The sequence below is a fragment of the Ursus americanus genome, chromosome 1, assembly GCF_024610735.1.
Source record: "Ursus americanus isolate L20-20 chromosome 1, mUrsAme1.1.p, whole genome shotgun sequence".
Taxonomy (NCBI): Eukaryota; Metazoa; Chordata; class Mammalia; order Carnivora; family Ursidae; genus Ursus; species Ursus americanus.
The window spans coordinates 5,751,523-5,767,279 of NC_142127.1; the positions used below are offsets into that span (position 1 = coordinate 5,751,523).

Below are 15,757 nucleotides of genomic sequence, written 5' to 3' on the forward strand. Positions count from 1 at the left end.
CAAGTCTAGAATTACTGAACATTCCCCTCTCCTGCTTCATGTCTCATCTGGTCCCTCCTGCCCGATGCCTATATTTTTATCTTTACCTATAGTCAATTAGTTATTTGACCATGTACAATCTTGAGCTATCTTCTGAGTATATAATATAGGTCCCCACCATTCCTGCTAATTTTAAAGTCCTTGAGAACAGGAATACGATCTTCAATTGCTCAGGTATCACCCATTTACACACCCTTGATAGAATATTATGTTGTATGGAAGAGTGATCTGAAAAGAGGAGAGATTGTCACGAATTGGTCCTAAACGAAAATAAATGTCTTCATTAAATTCTAACATAACAGCAGTCAAAATAATGTATGGGAATCACCTACGTTCACAGATTTGGGGATCAACTGTGATTATTGTGTGATAATAATAAATATACTATCATTGCTTAATGTAAATAAAAGCAATTTCTTTCCCTGAGTATTATTACCTAAATACTTTCTGAATCCAGTCATTACAGGAACTATGGAGACCACCAACAACATCCTTAGTTAAAGGCAACTGACGTGTGATGCAGGGGGAAGAAAATGATGTCAAGTCCTGTTCTTTGGGGAACTTCTCAACACCCGGCAAGGGGCTTAAATGGCAGGTTGTCCATGGTGGGTTCACTGAAGACACAAGAAAGACTAACCAGAGTTAAAAGAAGGTACATTCTAGCTTCTAAGAGAAACAAATCTTCTGCCCACCAGAGAGGCACAGTAATAGCAGAAGGTATTGATCACCCTGGTTCTACAGCATCACTTGAGGAAGGATGTAAATAACATACTTGTACTGAAAGGTCCCTTCCAAACATAGAAATCAGCATCTGTTACTAATCTAAAAGCTCTCTACAGAAAACCAGAAAAGGTAAAAGTGCAGAGGATTTATGACGGAAAGTGAGTAAATCAAGAGCCCCCTAAACAGGCACTGCACCTGATGCTCCAAGGTGATCTCTCTATTTATCACCAAAAATCATCAAAAAATCCCAAGATACAGACATGATTATTTCTAGAATTTAGGGATGAGAAAACCAAGTTTCAAGGACATTGAGTAAGTTTTCCTAGTTACTCACTTAGTAACTGTCAGAGCCTAGATCTGAACCCCAGGCAGAATTATTTTCAAAAACAATTCTCTTTTCATGCTTCATCTCCATAAAACAAAACAAACTTAAAAGCATTTATTGTCTACTCCTTTTGACAAACCCCTAGGAATGTCATCGGACTGAAGAGGTCTCTTAAGTAAGCTAGAGAGCCTAGGTCCTTACTCTGATGGCCTGTGAGCTCCAGGCATCCCCAGACTACAGGTTACATAACAAGTGATTGCACTGAATGTCCATTTAGACAACATGCAGCAGTGAAATCAAATGCTAGCAGATGGATTCACTCATTTCCTCTTTCAGCCATCAAGACAACAGGATCAGGGAGACAGGAGCAAGGGAATGATTGCCAAGGTCTTCATCATCACATTAGCTGCAAGCGGGAAATCTGCGCTGCCAAAAACTGACTTTGACAACTCCTCCGTTGACAGACTAATAAACTCAGTTACATGTCCCGCTCTGACGATGGACAGCTTTATTTGCTTTTTATGTTTTCTACATATATTTACTTATCCAAATGTCCTTTTTGTGCTAGTATCTTAAAATCGTGACTACAACTATACCACCTGAAAGGTGATTTACAAGCCCTTTTGAAAGCTAATGGTAGGAGAAGAAAGGGATAAAGAAAGGGAGGGTGGTATGGGGCACCTGAGTGGTGCAGTCGTTAAGCATCTGCCTTCGGCTTAGGGCATGATCCCAGCGTTCTGGGATCGAGCCCCGCATCAGGATCCACTGCTGGGAGCCTGCTTCTTCCTCTCCCACTCCCCCTGCTTGTGTTCCCTCTCTCCCTGGCAGTCTCTCTCTCTGTCAAATAAATAAATAAAATCTTTAAAAAAAAAAAAAAGAAAGGGGGGTAATCAGAAGGGGGAATGAAGCATGAGAGACTATGGACTCTGGGAAACAAACTGAGGACTTCAGGGGGGAGGGGGTGGGGGAATGGGATAGGCTGGTGATGGGTAGTAAGGAGGGCACTCAGAAGGGAGAATGAAGCATGAGAGACTATGGACTTTGGGAAACAAACTGAGGGCTTCAGAGGGGAGGGGGTGGGGGAATGGGATAGGCTGGTGATGGGTAGTAAGGAGGGCACGTATTGCATGGTGCACTGGGTGTTATACGCAAGTAATGAATCATGGAACTTTACATCAAAAACCAGGGATGCACTGTATGGCAACTAACATAATAAAAAAATATTATTATTTAAAAAAAGAAAAGAAAAGAAAAGAAAAAGAAAGCTAATGGGGGACTAGACATGGGGGTCACTAAGAAATGTGCTCTGAATTCAAAGCCATATCTTCAGGTCTCTCGTCAAGGTAAAAACAGGAAGTTTCTCCTCATGGTGACCAAGAGAAAGCCTAACGGATGTCATGGGCTATGATATGGTTTCTTATCTTTCTCCTTTCAGTGGAAAATACACACAAATACACTTCAAGGAAGTATGAAGTGAAGTGAAGCCAACAATGTGAAAATTAAAACTCCATTCTCTCAACATTTATTCCAGAGCTGATGCTAGGTATTGAGGACACAGGCATGAAGAGAAGCCCAAGTGCCTGTACTCAAGGAGCTTAAACTAATGCTTGATTACCCAAGCAGAGTGTTGAGGCAGAGTAGAGAATTCTCTGGAAGGAAAAGTCAGGAAAAACATTCAGAGTCAGGGGTGCCTGGCTGGCTCAACAGTAGGGCACTTGACTCTTGATCTCAGGGCTGTAGGTTCAAGCCCCACGTTGGGTGTAGAGATTACTTAAAAACACACAAGCAAACAAACATTCAGGGTCAGGAGAACGGAGGTAAAAAGAATTTGATGCACTTAGGACTGAAAGTCAATCAGATCTACTATAATACGGATACATATGGGGCCATTAATGAAAACTCTTTGTGACTTATGAGGGCTCCAGGGGATGAAGAGCCATATTTACTGAGCTGAGAAGCAGAGATTTTATCATTAAGATAATGGAGAGCCATGAAGAATCTGAAGCTGACAAGTGATATACTCAGAGTTCCTTTTAGAAAGCAAGTAGCACAAACTAAATTTTGAAATAACCCTAGAATTTCATCACCAACAACTTACCTTGGCTAGATACACACAATGATAAAATTAGAGACGACAAGAATATCCAGGTTTTAGTCCTGCTTGGGTCTTGTAATTGAATGTGGTTGGGCTCTGCATTCTAAACTGCTCTAAACCCAGGGTCCTTCCTCTGAATACTTGCCTTGTCCCTCATTTTGGAAACAAAATTATGTACATATATAAGAAGAAAGAACCTATAAGGAAGGGCTAGACTTATACTTGTTAAAGGGATTTCATGCCCATTGATTAATGAATTTCTCCCGGGAGCAATAAGGGACACGTTCTATCATATTCCCTTGGTATATGGTGCAAGTGAGGCTCAGACTGGTGAAATAACTTGCCGTAGGTCACCGTGCTATTGTGTCATGGAATTTTAATGGATAAAGAAATATTTTCTAAACTTTATCTCTATATTACACAGTCAAAATATTTTTGCAAGTTTCAAGCTGAGCACACTAAAAATTCTATTGTTTCATGACACGTTAGATAGTCCAGTCTCACTCTATCATTTAAAGTAAAATTGGCAGGGGCACCTGGGTGGCTCAGTTGGTTAAGCATCTGCCTTCGGCTCAAGTCATGATCACAGGGTCCTGAGATTGAACCCCTTGTCAGGTTCTGCTCAGCGGGGAACCTGCTTCTCCCTCTCCCTCTGCCTGCTGCTCTCCCTGCTCATTCCTTCTTTGTCTCTGTTAAATAAATAATTAAAAATCTTTTTAAAAAATAAAGTAAAATTGAGAAACTATTTAAGTGATCATGCTGTCTCTCTCATTCTCTTATTCCTTATTCCTCTTATTATTCTTTGAGTTGATCCATTCCTTTTTTTTTTTAAGATTTTATTTATTTATGTGATAGAGAGACAGCCAGCGAGAGAGGGAACACAAGCAGGGGGAGTGGGAGAGGAAGAAGCAGGCTCCCAGTGGAGGAGCCCGATGTAGGACTCGATCCCAGAACGCCGGGATCACGCCCTGAGCCGAAGGCAGACGCTTAACGACTGTGCTACCCAGGCACCCCTGAGTTGAACCGTTCCTGATGAAAACCACGGCAGTTTAACTCTACCAAATGCTTCAAGGGCAAGATGCAAGAGCTTTAAGCATGTGTGACCCTTACACCCTCACATTTTAACTTGTTTTACTTCGGAAGATTTTTCGAGGTAACACTGTAAAAGAGTCCTTAGTGTTTTCTAAACCACAGTCAATAAATGGGCTATATGATCTATGCAAATGATATCCTGAGCTAGAACATAGAGAATGGCTAAGATGAGAAATAGCAACAGCGGAGTATGATAACAACACACTGAAGAGAGTCAGCACGCTCGTCCTGAGTCAAACTGTCAGTGAAGATCAAAATAATCTTTCTTAGTGACCATGTATAATCCATATATAATCCACATTGTACCCCTGAGGAATATGGGTTATATGAAGTATGTGACTTGCCTAAGGTCATTTGTGGCAGAGACGGATCTACCTTCTGGCCCCTTGAGCCCCAGCTTGGACATGGTGCTTCTCAGTTTTGCTAATGGTAACACCTGTGCCAGAACCTAATATCTGTTTAGCATTCTACAGTGTAAAAGATCTTTTACAGTCATATGACTTGTTAGCATTGGCAGATAAATTACTGAATGTCTCTTACATGAAAATATACATAAATTTTCACAAACATACTTTTAAATTCATAATAGATAGCATTTAACATAGAAATGCCAAATTGCAAATATGGTGCTAGATGTTTCTCATTCCTTAGCTGTAGTGCATATAGTAACTGTTTGAATGAGTTATTATTTTAGATATCAAGCAACCAAGGCTGAAAAAGTTAAGTAATTTGCCCAAGACCAGAGAGTTGTAAATATGACCCAGATCTGTCTGGATCCAAAGCTGAGGCACAGATGGAAAATGTGTCTTCATATATTGAGTTTAATATGTATGTATCCAGTCCAGATTACTTCCAACTCATGGGACATACCAGAGCTTTATATTTCTATGGCAATTAGTCTTCTGTTGATTGAAATACATTAAAAATAAATGCTCATTGTTCCTGCTCAGTGTTCAAAGTAAATATCAATGGTTCTCCAAAGGAAGGCAACATCAACAATTAAATTATCTCCAGTTAATTATATTCTTTCATATTTGGGGATCTTTTGTTGCTTCTAAGGATTTGGAATAAAGCCAAAACTTGTGATTACATTTCTTGCACATTGTCAATCCAACGTAAGTATTTGAAGTTGGCTTTACTTAGCCTCAATTAATGACAGGAAGGGAAAACGAAGGGAGAGATGGAGAAAAGAGGAAGGAAAGAACAAACAGAACAAATTAACATGTAGGAAATGACTGTGGGAACCTCTTACATCATTGAGATTTGTTCAAAAGGAAGAAAATCGATTCGAGGTGAGTACGAAACCTTGATTTCCTCCTCCTTTCTGGTAAGAAGTCTTTGTATCAGTTTTGTTTTTAAATCATGTCATGTTCTATAAAATATTTAAGAGTGCTCTTTCTTCCACTTAGAGACATAATGTGAAGAGGAAGTGCTTTCAAGCCATCTAGAACAAGGTTCAGATCCCACTTCCTCTAGCTCTGTGGCTTTAAGCATTTGGCCATAAAAGAGATATTTACATCCATGGGTCCTCTACTGTGCACTTGTGTGTGCCATATATTACACAAAAGAGATGCACAAAACATTGGCAGTTTGGTAAGGAAAACAAGAACAAAACCTTCCATGTTAATATGATGGAATAAATTCTACTTGAATGGTTACCAAAGGAACAAAGTGGAACAGCAATTAGGAAAGGTCCTGGGTAGGTTTCCAGCAGGAGTTGATGAGGTCACTTGGGGCAAAAAGAGATTTTGTCAAGAGATCTGCACATGTAAAGACCCAGTTGTTTGAAGAATTGCCACAGTCTAACAAGGTCAAAGCTAAGAACTGAAGGGTCCTCAGAAAGTGAGATGACATGGGTAAGCCACCGAATATAATTCATGGCCCTTAAAATAAGCTAAACAAATGTCCATTCCCTTGCCCCTAGGCTAGTGCCTCTAGAGAAACCCAAATATTCTCAGTGCTCATCCTTATATCAAATCCTTCCTCTGGTTCTCACTCTGGAAACACTCTCCTAAGACTTCTCTGCCTAACCACATCTGGCCCTTGTGTACCCAATCAATCCTTTGAGAACTCTTTCCATCCCAGCTCAGCCTGTTCCAATCTCTTTTTTCACAGAGAAGCAACCACCCTGCATCCTTACATACTGCTTTCTGTTACTTGTTTATTAATGAATGCAAAGATAATGGTCTTTTTTCCTGAAGGAGAATGAAATCATCTCAATGGCAGGTAGTGGTTTGGAATCCCCTGGATCCTGACAACACCTGTGATAGTCATCAATTCACAAATTTTCTTGAAACAGCAAATTCCAGTACGTTCTAATACTTCCACAGTCACAGATCGCCTCTAGAAAAATGATTTCTTTCTTTCCCTTGTTGTGCTTTTTGGCCACTTCTTTTATAAACACCCATCTAGTCATTCAACAACCCCACACACTATGATGGAGTAATCTGGGGGTTATCGCTCAGACACTTTTGTTTATAATCTATTCTTGGAACACTTCTCTTCTGCCCTTCAAGATACCACTTTCTTTAGGCTTCCCTTCTCTTTCCCCACCGTTCTTTCACAATGTGTCTCATTTGTGTTTTTTCTTGAGTCTTTTAAAATGGTTTACTTTGTAGATTCCACCCTTGGCCTGGCACACTTGAGTGACTTCAGCCACTCCAGAGGCGTCAGGCACTCCACACCTCACAATTCTGATCTTCTTCCCAGACTTCACTCGCAGATTTCCAGCTACTTCAGTACCATGAGCACCTCTCCAGACTGACACTGTTACCCAACCTGAACTGATAACAGCATCCACTGAATCTCTTCCTCTATCTGTTCAAATAGCAGCTAACATGGAACAGGCACTTTTGCATTTGCCAGACGTTGGGCTAACTACTTTAGGGGGATTATTTTATTTAATCCTCATATTCCATTATGTGACTGCTATTATTAACCCCATATCACAAATAAGGAAGTTAAAGCACATAGAACTCACATAACTTGCCCTAGGTAATACAGCTTGTAAGTTGTAGGACCTCAATTTGACAGGAGGCTGTCAGGCCCAGGCAGACCTAGGAACCCAGTCACTACATTCTTCATTCATGAAGGCTTCCAAACTAAAAAGCTAAAAATCATCCTTCTCCCTGCTATATTCGATTTGTCTTCAAGTCTGTTTGATCCAATTTTAGATATGCCTTTCAAGTCAGGTCCCTTCTTTCTAGCTGGCTCTGACTCTCATCATTTACTGTCCATACAACTGCAAAGAGCATCCAGTATCTCTTCCTTGCACCCACATCTCCGTCTTCCAACTTCAGTGTGTACTTTACAAAACCATCACAGTTATAATTCCCTTAGTAAGGAGGGCACATATTGCATGGTGCACTGGGTGTTATATGCAACTAATGAATCATCGAACCTTGCATCAGAAACCAGGGATGTACTGTATGGTGACTAAGATAATGTAATAAAAAAAACATTAAAAAAAACGAAACCTGATAAGCAAAACACAAACAATAACAAAATAAATATTAACAAGTCATTCCCCAGAAATAAAGCAAAAGCATGAAACTGTGGCTGGCTCCTAAATGTTCAACAGAGAGCCACGCTCCTTCTGAAATGATCACCCATCCTCTTTCTGGCTGCCTTTCCTGCCTTTCCATCTTCCCCCATTGCACCTTAGATTCTAGCCATGCTAGGCATTGGAGAGTCCTCTCTGTGCTGTGTGACCATGTCTCTCTGCCTTTGTACATTTTGCTCACTCTTCCTCCTTCTTGCTCTTATTCTTTTGCATCCTCTAAGGCTCTGCTCCAAGGTCAATTGCTGAGAAAACTTTCCTACCTCCCTGGAAAATGACAGTGCCCTTGCCCCAGGAACTCACCATTACTGTGTGCATGCACGTGTTTCATTTATCCATTGATATATACAGCAAACAGCACATTTCTACTATGTGTCAGGTATTAGACAAGGGGCTGGAGACACAGAAAAGATTCAGACACCATCCCGTCTTTATGGAGTCCCCATCTAATGGCGCACTGAATGACCCTTTCCCACTTAACTGTCTGTCTTACCAATTACATGGTATGCCCTTTATGTCACCAATTCCTTGGATATGTTTAGTACAAATATAAACAAGACACAGTTCCTTCTCTAAAGGAGTTTATAGTCTCAGTAAGGGAGTTAACATAAATAAAAATAATGATGACACAAAAGACTGTGGTTAGTGTCGTAAAATGAAGCAGGGCGTGGATTCAACAATTCATTACTCTTATTTATTTTTTTTCTTCTCCTTTAGGTGTCTAGTTGTAGCTGGGAACACCTGCCAGAAGGCACTGGGGGTTAAGTATGAAGATGAATTTTCTTTAGATATTGATGAGAAACCCACAGGATAATATTAGGATATGAGTTGCTCTGAGTTAAGAGCTGTAAGTGATGCTTTTAAATAAACCTCTTATTACCAGAATCCTCTACCCTCTCCAACCTGTCGCTCCAACCACAAAATGCTATACAGTTAGAGGACCATTTACCTACTGCTAAAACAGCAAAAGTGTTATCTCTCTGTGATGACTAGTGTAGAGTCTGATAGCCAGACAACTTGACATGTTCCTAATCAATACCCGACTATTGACTGCCCAGTGGGAGAAGCACTATATCAGGCTTGGGAGAGGAAGAAAGCTGACATCCTCTTGCCCAACTGCAAAGTGAGCTAAAAAGTGAGCATTGTTAGGATGTCAGAGGCTGCCCTGCAAAAAGGGATTAGCACAGCTGAGGAATGGTGAAGGGATCCTGCAAAAGGCCCACGTGAATGTCATCTGACATAGTGAGAAGATCAAGGACAATCCCAGTCAATAGGAGACACAGAGAAAATGATAAGCAAGTACTTCTATCACTTATTAGGTCCACTCAATGGGAAAGGAATCATCAAATGCATAGGTATGACCAGATGTGCTTTCAAAAGGTACTTTGGAGTGATGAAATAGAATTCTGCGGAGACGATCTTATGTGTAAGTGACCTAAAAAACAAAACAAAACAAAACACCTTTTTCTTCATCTGGAACTCATCAAGAGGGTCAGTAATAATTTTCATTTAAATATGTAAATGTTTTGGTAAAAATGCATGTCTAACAGTTTTACTCGTAATAGTAAACCAATTCTGGCAGAGAAGATAAAACAAGATATCAGAAAATAGTGATCAGAGTAAAAAGTGTAGCAGGACTTTAGGAAAGCAAGCTGAAGATATGAATCAAGATCCTTAACACTATTCATCATCTTTAACTCAGTAATGTCATTGCTAAGGCATTCTAAGAAAAAAAAAATAGAACACGAGAGATTTAAAAATTATTTAAACACAAAGGTGCTCACTACAGTGTTGTTTATAATAATAAATATTTGGAAACAACACAGGCCCCCTCTCCCCTAAAAAAGAAAAAAATAGATTAGAATGTTTGAATAAAGTCATTTAATAGATTATTTATTATGTAGTCATTAAGGTGGTATTTATAGATATTGCAATAGCACATAAAAAGCTTTGGTTATAATGGGAAGTGAGCTCAGACTTCCCCTAGGGGAAAGTGCTTCATAGGAATACCATTTGGGCTTTGGGAATGAATGAATAGAGCTATTTACTTTTCTTTTCTTGAGCCAGGGAAACATATGCAGTATTCCAAAATATAGCATAGATATTCCTAACAACATGTCTTGGCTCTTGCCTGTCTGTTTTCAATAGGCTTCCCTATTTCTTTTATTCATTTTAATTTTGGCTGTCTATCAAATGCTATTTCATCCTACTTTCTTTCATGATGATTCCATGATTATTCTACAATACAAAAGCTTCCTCATGTCTTGGTCTTCTAGAACTGCATTTTCAATTACAGTACCATGATATCTTAGTGTGTCTCAAGCGATATGAAGGAAGTCACAGATATCACATCACTAAGTTCAACAGAGAGGTTTGCAAATGTCTTACTTGTTTGAGAAAGGAAATAAGATACAGGGCTTGCGGCACCTGGGTGGCTCAGTTTGGTTGGGCTTCCAACTCTTGGTTTGGGCTCAGATCATGATCTCATGGGCGTGAGATCAAGTCCCACATTGGGCTTCAAGCTGAACACAGAGTCTGCTTGAAGATTCTCTCCCTCTGCCCCTCCCCCCACTTGTACTTGTGGTCTCTCTCTCTAATAAACAAATAAATATTAAAAAAAAAAAGATACATCCTTTCTGATGGCTGAGTAATATTCCCTTGTATATATGGACCACATCTTTATCCATTCATCTGTTGAAGGGCATCTTGGCTCCTTCCACGGTTTGGCTATTGTGGACAATGCTGCTATGAACATTGGGGCCCATATTGCCCTTCTTTTCACTACATCTGTATCTTTGGGGTAAATACCCAGTAGTGCAATTGCTGGGTCATAGGGTAGCTCTATTTTTAACTTTTTGAAGAACCTCCACATTTGCATCAACATGGATGGGACTGGAGGAGATTATGCTAAGTGAAATAAGGCAAGCAGAGAAAGACAATTATCATATGGTTTCACTTATTTGTGGAACATATGGAATAGCAGGGAGATCGTTAGAAGGAAAGGAAAAATGAAGGTGGGGCGGGGGTGGAACAAAGGGGAAGATGAACCATGAGAGACTATGGACTCCGGGAAACAAACTGAAGGTTTTAGAGGGGAGGGGTGGGGGGATGGGCTAGCCCAGTGAAGGGTATTAAGGGTATTGCATGGAGGGTATTGCATGGAGCACTGGATGTTATACGCAAACAATGAATCATGGAACTCTACATCAAAAGCTAATGATGCACTGGATGGTGACTAACATAACATAATAAAAAAGTTAAATCCCCCCCCCAAAAAAGATACAGGGCTTTTCTTTCTGGCATTGTAGCCAGATTCCAACCATTCAAGTCCCAGCTTCACTAGCTATGTGACCTTGAGGAAGGTATGCAACTTTTCTGGACCTCAATGTGCTCATCTATAAAATGGAGACAGTAATATCCATCTCACCTTATCATTACATTGTAGACTACGCATTAGGCTCCTGTAATCAAAACCTCTTCCTTTTAATATTAACTTGGATTCATGGTATATCTTGACTAGGATATACCCTAAATACTTAGAATTTTGGCTTTTAATACACAACCTTCCAAACTTGCACACTATATAAAACCAAGAACCATGGTGAACATCTCTGGTCGTCTGAAAGCTCTGATCATTGGTTGGGTTGACAGGACTTATGTGGACTGCAAATATTAATATACCTTCAGTTATTCCTCTGGAGAATAGGATACAACATAGAGAAGAAAATTCCTAATCAAAACAGCATAAAGACATGACATAATGGTGTTGAGTGACAGTTTATGGGATGAGAGTCTCACATTTCCTCCTAATATGAGGAGGCTGCCAGATAGCATAGGAATTGTCCACATACTCACCACCTCCTTCTTGAACAGGTGGTTTTGAGTAAAGTGTGTTTGAAAAATAATGTAACTTATACACCCAAGTTCTTTATGTGTTATCAGGTAAGGAGGAAAGAAAATTGAAATGGCATGATGATATATTTACTTTTAACAGCACCCTGCTCTGCCTAGAGACTTTGGGAATTCCCATTTTGCTATTTCTTAGAGTCCATCATACTCTCCCCCTCACCCAGACTCATCTCTTATCCACAAAGGCTGGACAGAAAGAAGTTAATCCTATCTGTCCTCAGCATGTTGGTTCACATTCATTTGAAAGCACCCATAATGAAAAAATAAAACAAACCGAGAAGAGCTTGAAGAGACAGAAGACTAAGAATACTCAAGAAATTATCAGCCTTAAATAGAATGATAAATATCTTCTAAATCTGAAGACTTTATTTGGTGTTCTGACTGTGGATGACTGCTTCAGGGAAGTATACCTCAACCCACCAAGGACACTGCCATTTCTACAAGAGTGGAGCTGTGAACTTGCTTGTTTTATTTTACCCGAAGATATCCTTTGTGTTGTCTTTGGCATTTTGGCATCTCTCATCTTTTATGTCCCACGTTGGGGGCACCTGCGTTTTTCCAGGCAGGAAAGCATGCCTTGATTCACTCAATTTACAAATCTGACTCAAAACAATGGTCCTCACCCAACTGGGGAAGGGGAAAAAAATGAGTTAGAGGGTGACACATTCCTGAATTACACAGGTATACCAGGTGTGTCTGCCAAACCTCAGAGCCATCCAACTACCTCTGATTTCTCCTGGCTGGGTGCCCAGAAGGGAAGAAAGAGTTTAACAATGCTGCGACCTATAGTATAGGCACTGAGCAATTTCACAGCAAGGGGAATCAGAAGGCGTTATAAAACAGAATGGTATTTTTTAAGACCTTGTGTGTTGAGTCTCCTACTCATCAGCTTTGACAGCATTCTTTTAAAAATCAGCACCTCACCTCTATTGATTTTCAACTTCACAGTTTTTTTTAAAAAACATGGAAATATTCTATTTTTAACCTTATGGATGGAGAAAATGAAAGAAGAATAGTATCCATAGAGATGAACTCCTCAAATTAGTGTTAAATTACTTTAGGAGAAAGTGAACAGAATCAGCTTGAAAAATCATAGACATGTTGTCATGTGATTTGGCCAAAAATTGGATAGCTTTGACTTAAATCTCCTTCGAGGTCCTCACTATTACATCAATGGCTATTCTGGTCATCACTGTGCTTCTTACAAGAGCACTGATATGACAATCTGGACAGTACTGTATACATCATGCAATGTGTCTGTGTATGTATACATTGTTCTGGGCTACTTAAGGATGATATTTCTGGAACTAGGCTCAACACTTATAGATTGGTATTCATTGGGAATTGTAAGCAAAACATGTAATTTTCTCCTTAAAATGGCCCACAGGATTTCATTAAATTTCCCTTATAAGGTCTGTGAAGAAACTGAGCTCTGGAGTGATACAATCATACCCTTATTCAAGTACAAGAGCTAGGTATAATCTAAATCTCATCTCTCTTAATCCAGTGCTCCCACCACTGTTACAAATTTCTGAATAGAAAATTGTAAGTAATACACTTCATTATAAAGCCAAGTGGTGCTTTTCAGTTCCATAGGGATCCAACAGCAGTAACATCCTGTGATGACCTTTGGGCTATGTCTTCTCTGATTAGATTAGACACCTCTGGGGGGCATCATTGGTCAATGCTACCTTACAAGGCACAGAAAGGGGGTAGAAGGGCTGAGAGGTCTTCAGGGATGAGAGTGATGACACTGCCCACCCTGGATCAGAGTCTGATCTCAGCCATGCTGACATCTCCCATTCATTTTCCAGATCCCTAAGTGCCATCCCAGCAACAGCAGGAACTTAAGAAGCCCTGGTGAGTTTTGCCCCAAGTGGACCTCACTGTAGTCTTTAGCAGCTCCTTGGCTTTTTTTTTAAAGTTTTTTTCTAGCAGGTCCCTCTACTACCTCCTAAGTCAATTTCACAGCTCACATTTTCGATGAAATCTCCTGCAACTATAGCCAGCACCTTCAGATTATGTCTTTCTAAATTATACTTACAGTTCACTTCACACAGTTTGACACACAATTCTCTGCATGGCAAACCTCTATTTTGTCATGTGTTTTTGTTTGGTGACCCCAACGGGACTATAAAATTACAGTAATCAGGGCTCGTGCTATTTATTTATTTTTTACTCGTCACCCCTTACTCTTTGTGTGTTCCAGTCTGCCTGGCTCCCTGCTTCGTCTCTTCCCACTTCTTCTCATTGTCGGCACTCTCCAGCCACGCAAAACCACTTAGATATTCAGTTTGCTTTTGCTTTTCTTTCTCTGCAGCATTCCTACCAAGGATCAGCTCAGGCCTTCTATATGAAGCCTCCCTAACACCAGAGTTCAGTCATCTGCACTTAACAAGATGTGCTTGTTCTGTCCTCTTCGATCCCATGGCAAGCCTGCACTTCCTCTCCTCTTGAATTCAGGTGAACCCTTATGACGCTACTTGCCCAACAGAATGTGAGCGGAAGTGATGTTTGCCACTTCCAGGCAGAAACTTTCAACAATGAGCACATGCTTCCTTGTGCTTCTCTCTGCCATGGCAACCTTCTAGGTGACGGAGTCTCTGTAAGCATCCCAGAATGAGGACAAAGTGGGAGAGGGGCCTCTGCCAATGGGAGATGAGCACATAACACAGGCAGGACACAACGACTGGCTACTTAGGCCACTGAGATGTTATATTGTTTCTTACAACAGCGCAACTGAGCCCATCTAGACAATGTACTTGACTTAGTGGCTCTCCTTTGTGGGCGTAGGCACATTGTCTCACCTCTGCCTCCAACACTGATTCCACTTCCTGTCTGTGCTTCTGCCAAGCCATAAACTCCATGAGGATATGACCTGTATGCATCTATCTATCCCGCATGGACAGCATGGGATGGGCATATATAACTGCTTCTCAAGAAACACATGTTGAATGAATGAACATTCATTCAGTGCCTGCCCCATGCTGAATGCATCCTGAAGTTAACACTGGTATTCCTGGACGTTTGCCCATTCTGTGGGGGAAATCATAACTACTCACAGTTATGGCAGGTGGCACCAGAGTAGCCTGTGTTACTGCAGTTACAGTAGAAGGTAGTCCAGGACTGGGAGCAGCTTCCTCCATGCTCACAGTAGTTTGGTAAACACCTAACGGAAGATAAAGCAAAAGCAAAAAAAAATAAACCAACTCAGCTGAAACGAAGGGAAAAAAACAAATATCCAACTGCATGAATTGATAGTAGAAATCGGTCTGTTGTATGTCTATACCTATGTCAGACTTGAGCAACAGAAAAATAATTCTATGGCTTTACCACACGAGGTGGGTCCATCTAGCACTATTGTGTAATGAAAGGCTCAGAGCTATTTAGGCAATTACATTAAGCATTTCAACATTGGGGCAAATTGCCATTGGCTTAAAGTTAATTTGAAGTGGTCAGAATCTATAAGATTTTTCATTTACTATAGAACAAAATGTACAGATTGTGGTTTTACATTTTGGAAATGTTCTACATTTTTAAAGGGAAGTGGAAAGGGGCAGATAATTGAGGTCACTGTCCTCATGATTCTCTTTTGGGTGGTGGCCAGCAATCTATTTTAAACTACACATGAAATTTGAAAAGATGGTATCTGCTCATTTAACACGCAAGGAAATTCTGTCATGTCAAAAAATGCCAACCCACCCTTAAAATGAGGCCTTTACTACTTACAATGAAAACAGCATGACTATTCTGAAAAATATTTTCACCACACACGTTAAAAATGCTCTGAAGCATTTGTAGATTTTGACCCCGCAATCACAATTACATGGCTCTATCTTAAGCATATATTTCAAAATATAAAAACTATGTATGCTAATTACCATCATTCACAAAGAAGTCATGATGAATCAATATAAATGTCCAACATTGGAAAATTTCTTAGGGACGTTGTAGTACATAAAATTAATGGGCTATCATAAAGCTACAGCAAATGGTTAGCAAAAAGGATTATAAC

At 40.2% G+C, this 15,757-nt stretch overlaps 1 protein-coding gene across 1 annotated transcript in view; it reads right to left on the bottom strand.

The window, feature by feature from the left end:
- Positions 1 to 15,757, bottom strand: part of CNTNAP5 (contactin associated protein family member 5) — a 773,827-nt gene that overhangs the window by 300,539 nt on the left and 457,531 nt on the right. Inside the window, exon 11 of the mRNA XM_087853915.1 lies at positions 14,805 to 14,911. Coding sequence (XP_087710041.1) covers positions 14,805 to 14,911 — 107 coding nt within the window. The remainder of the gene's footprint in view (positions 1 to 14,804; positions 14,912 to 15,757) is intronic.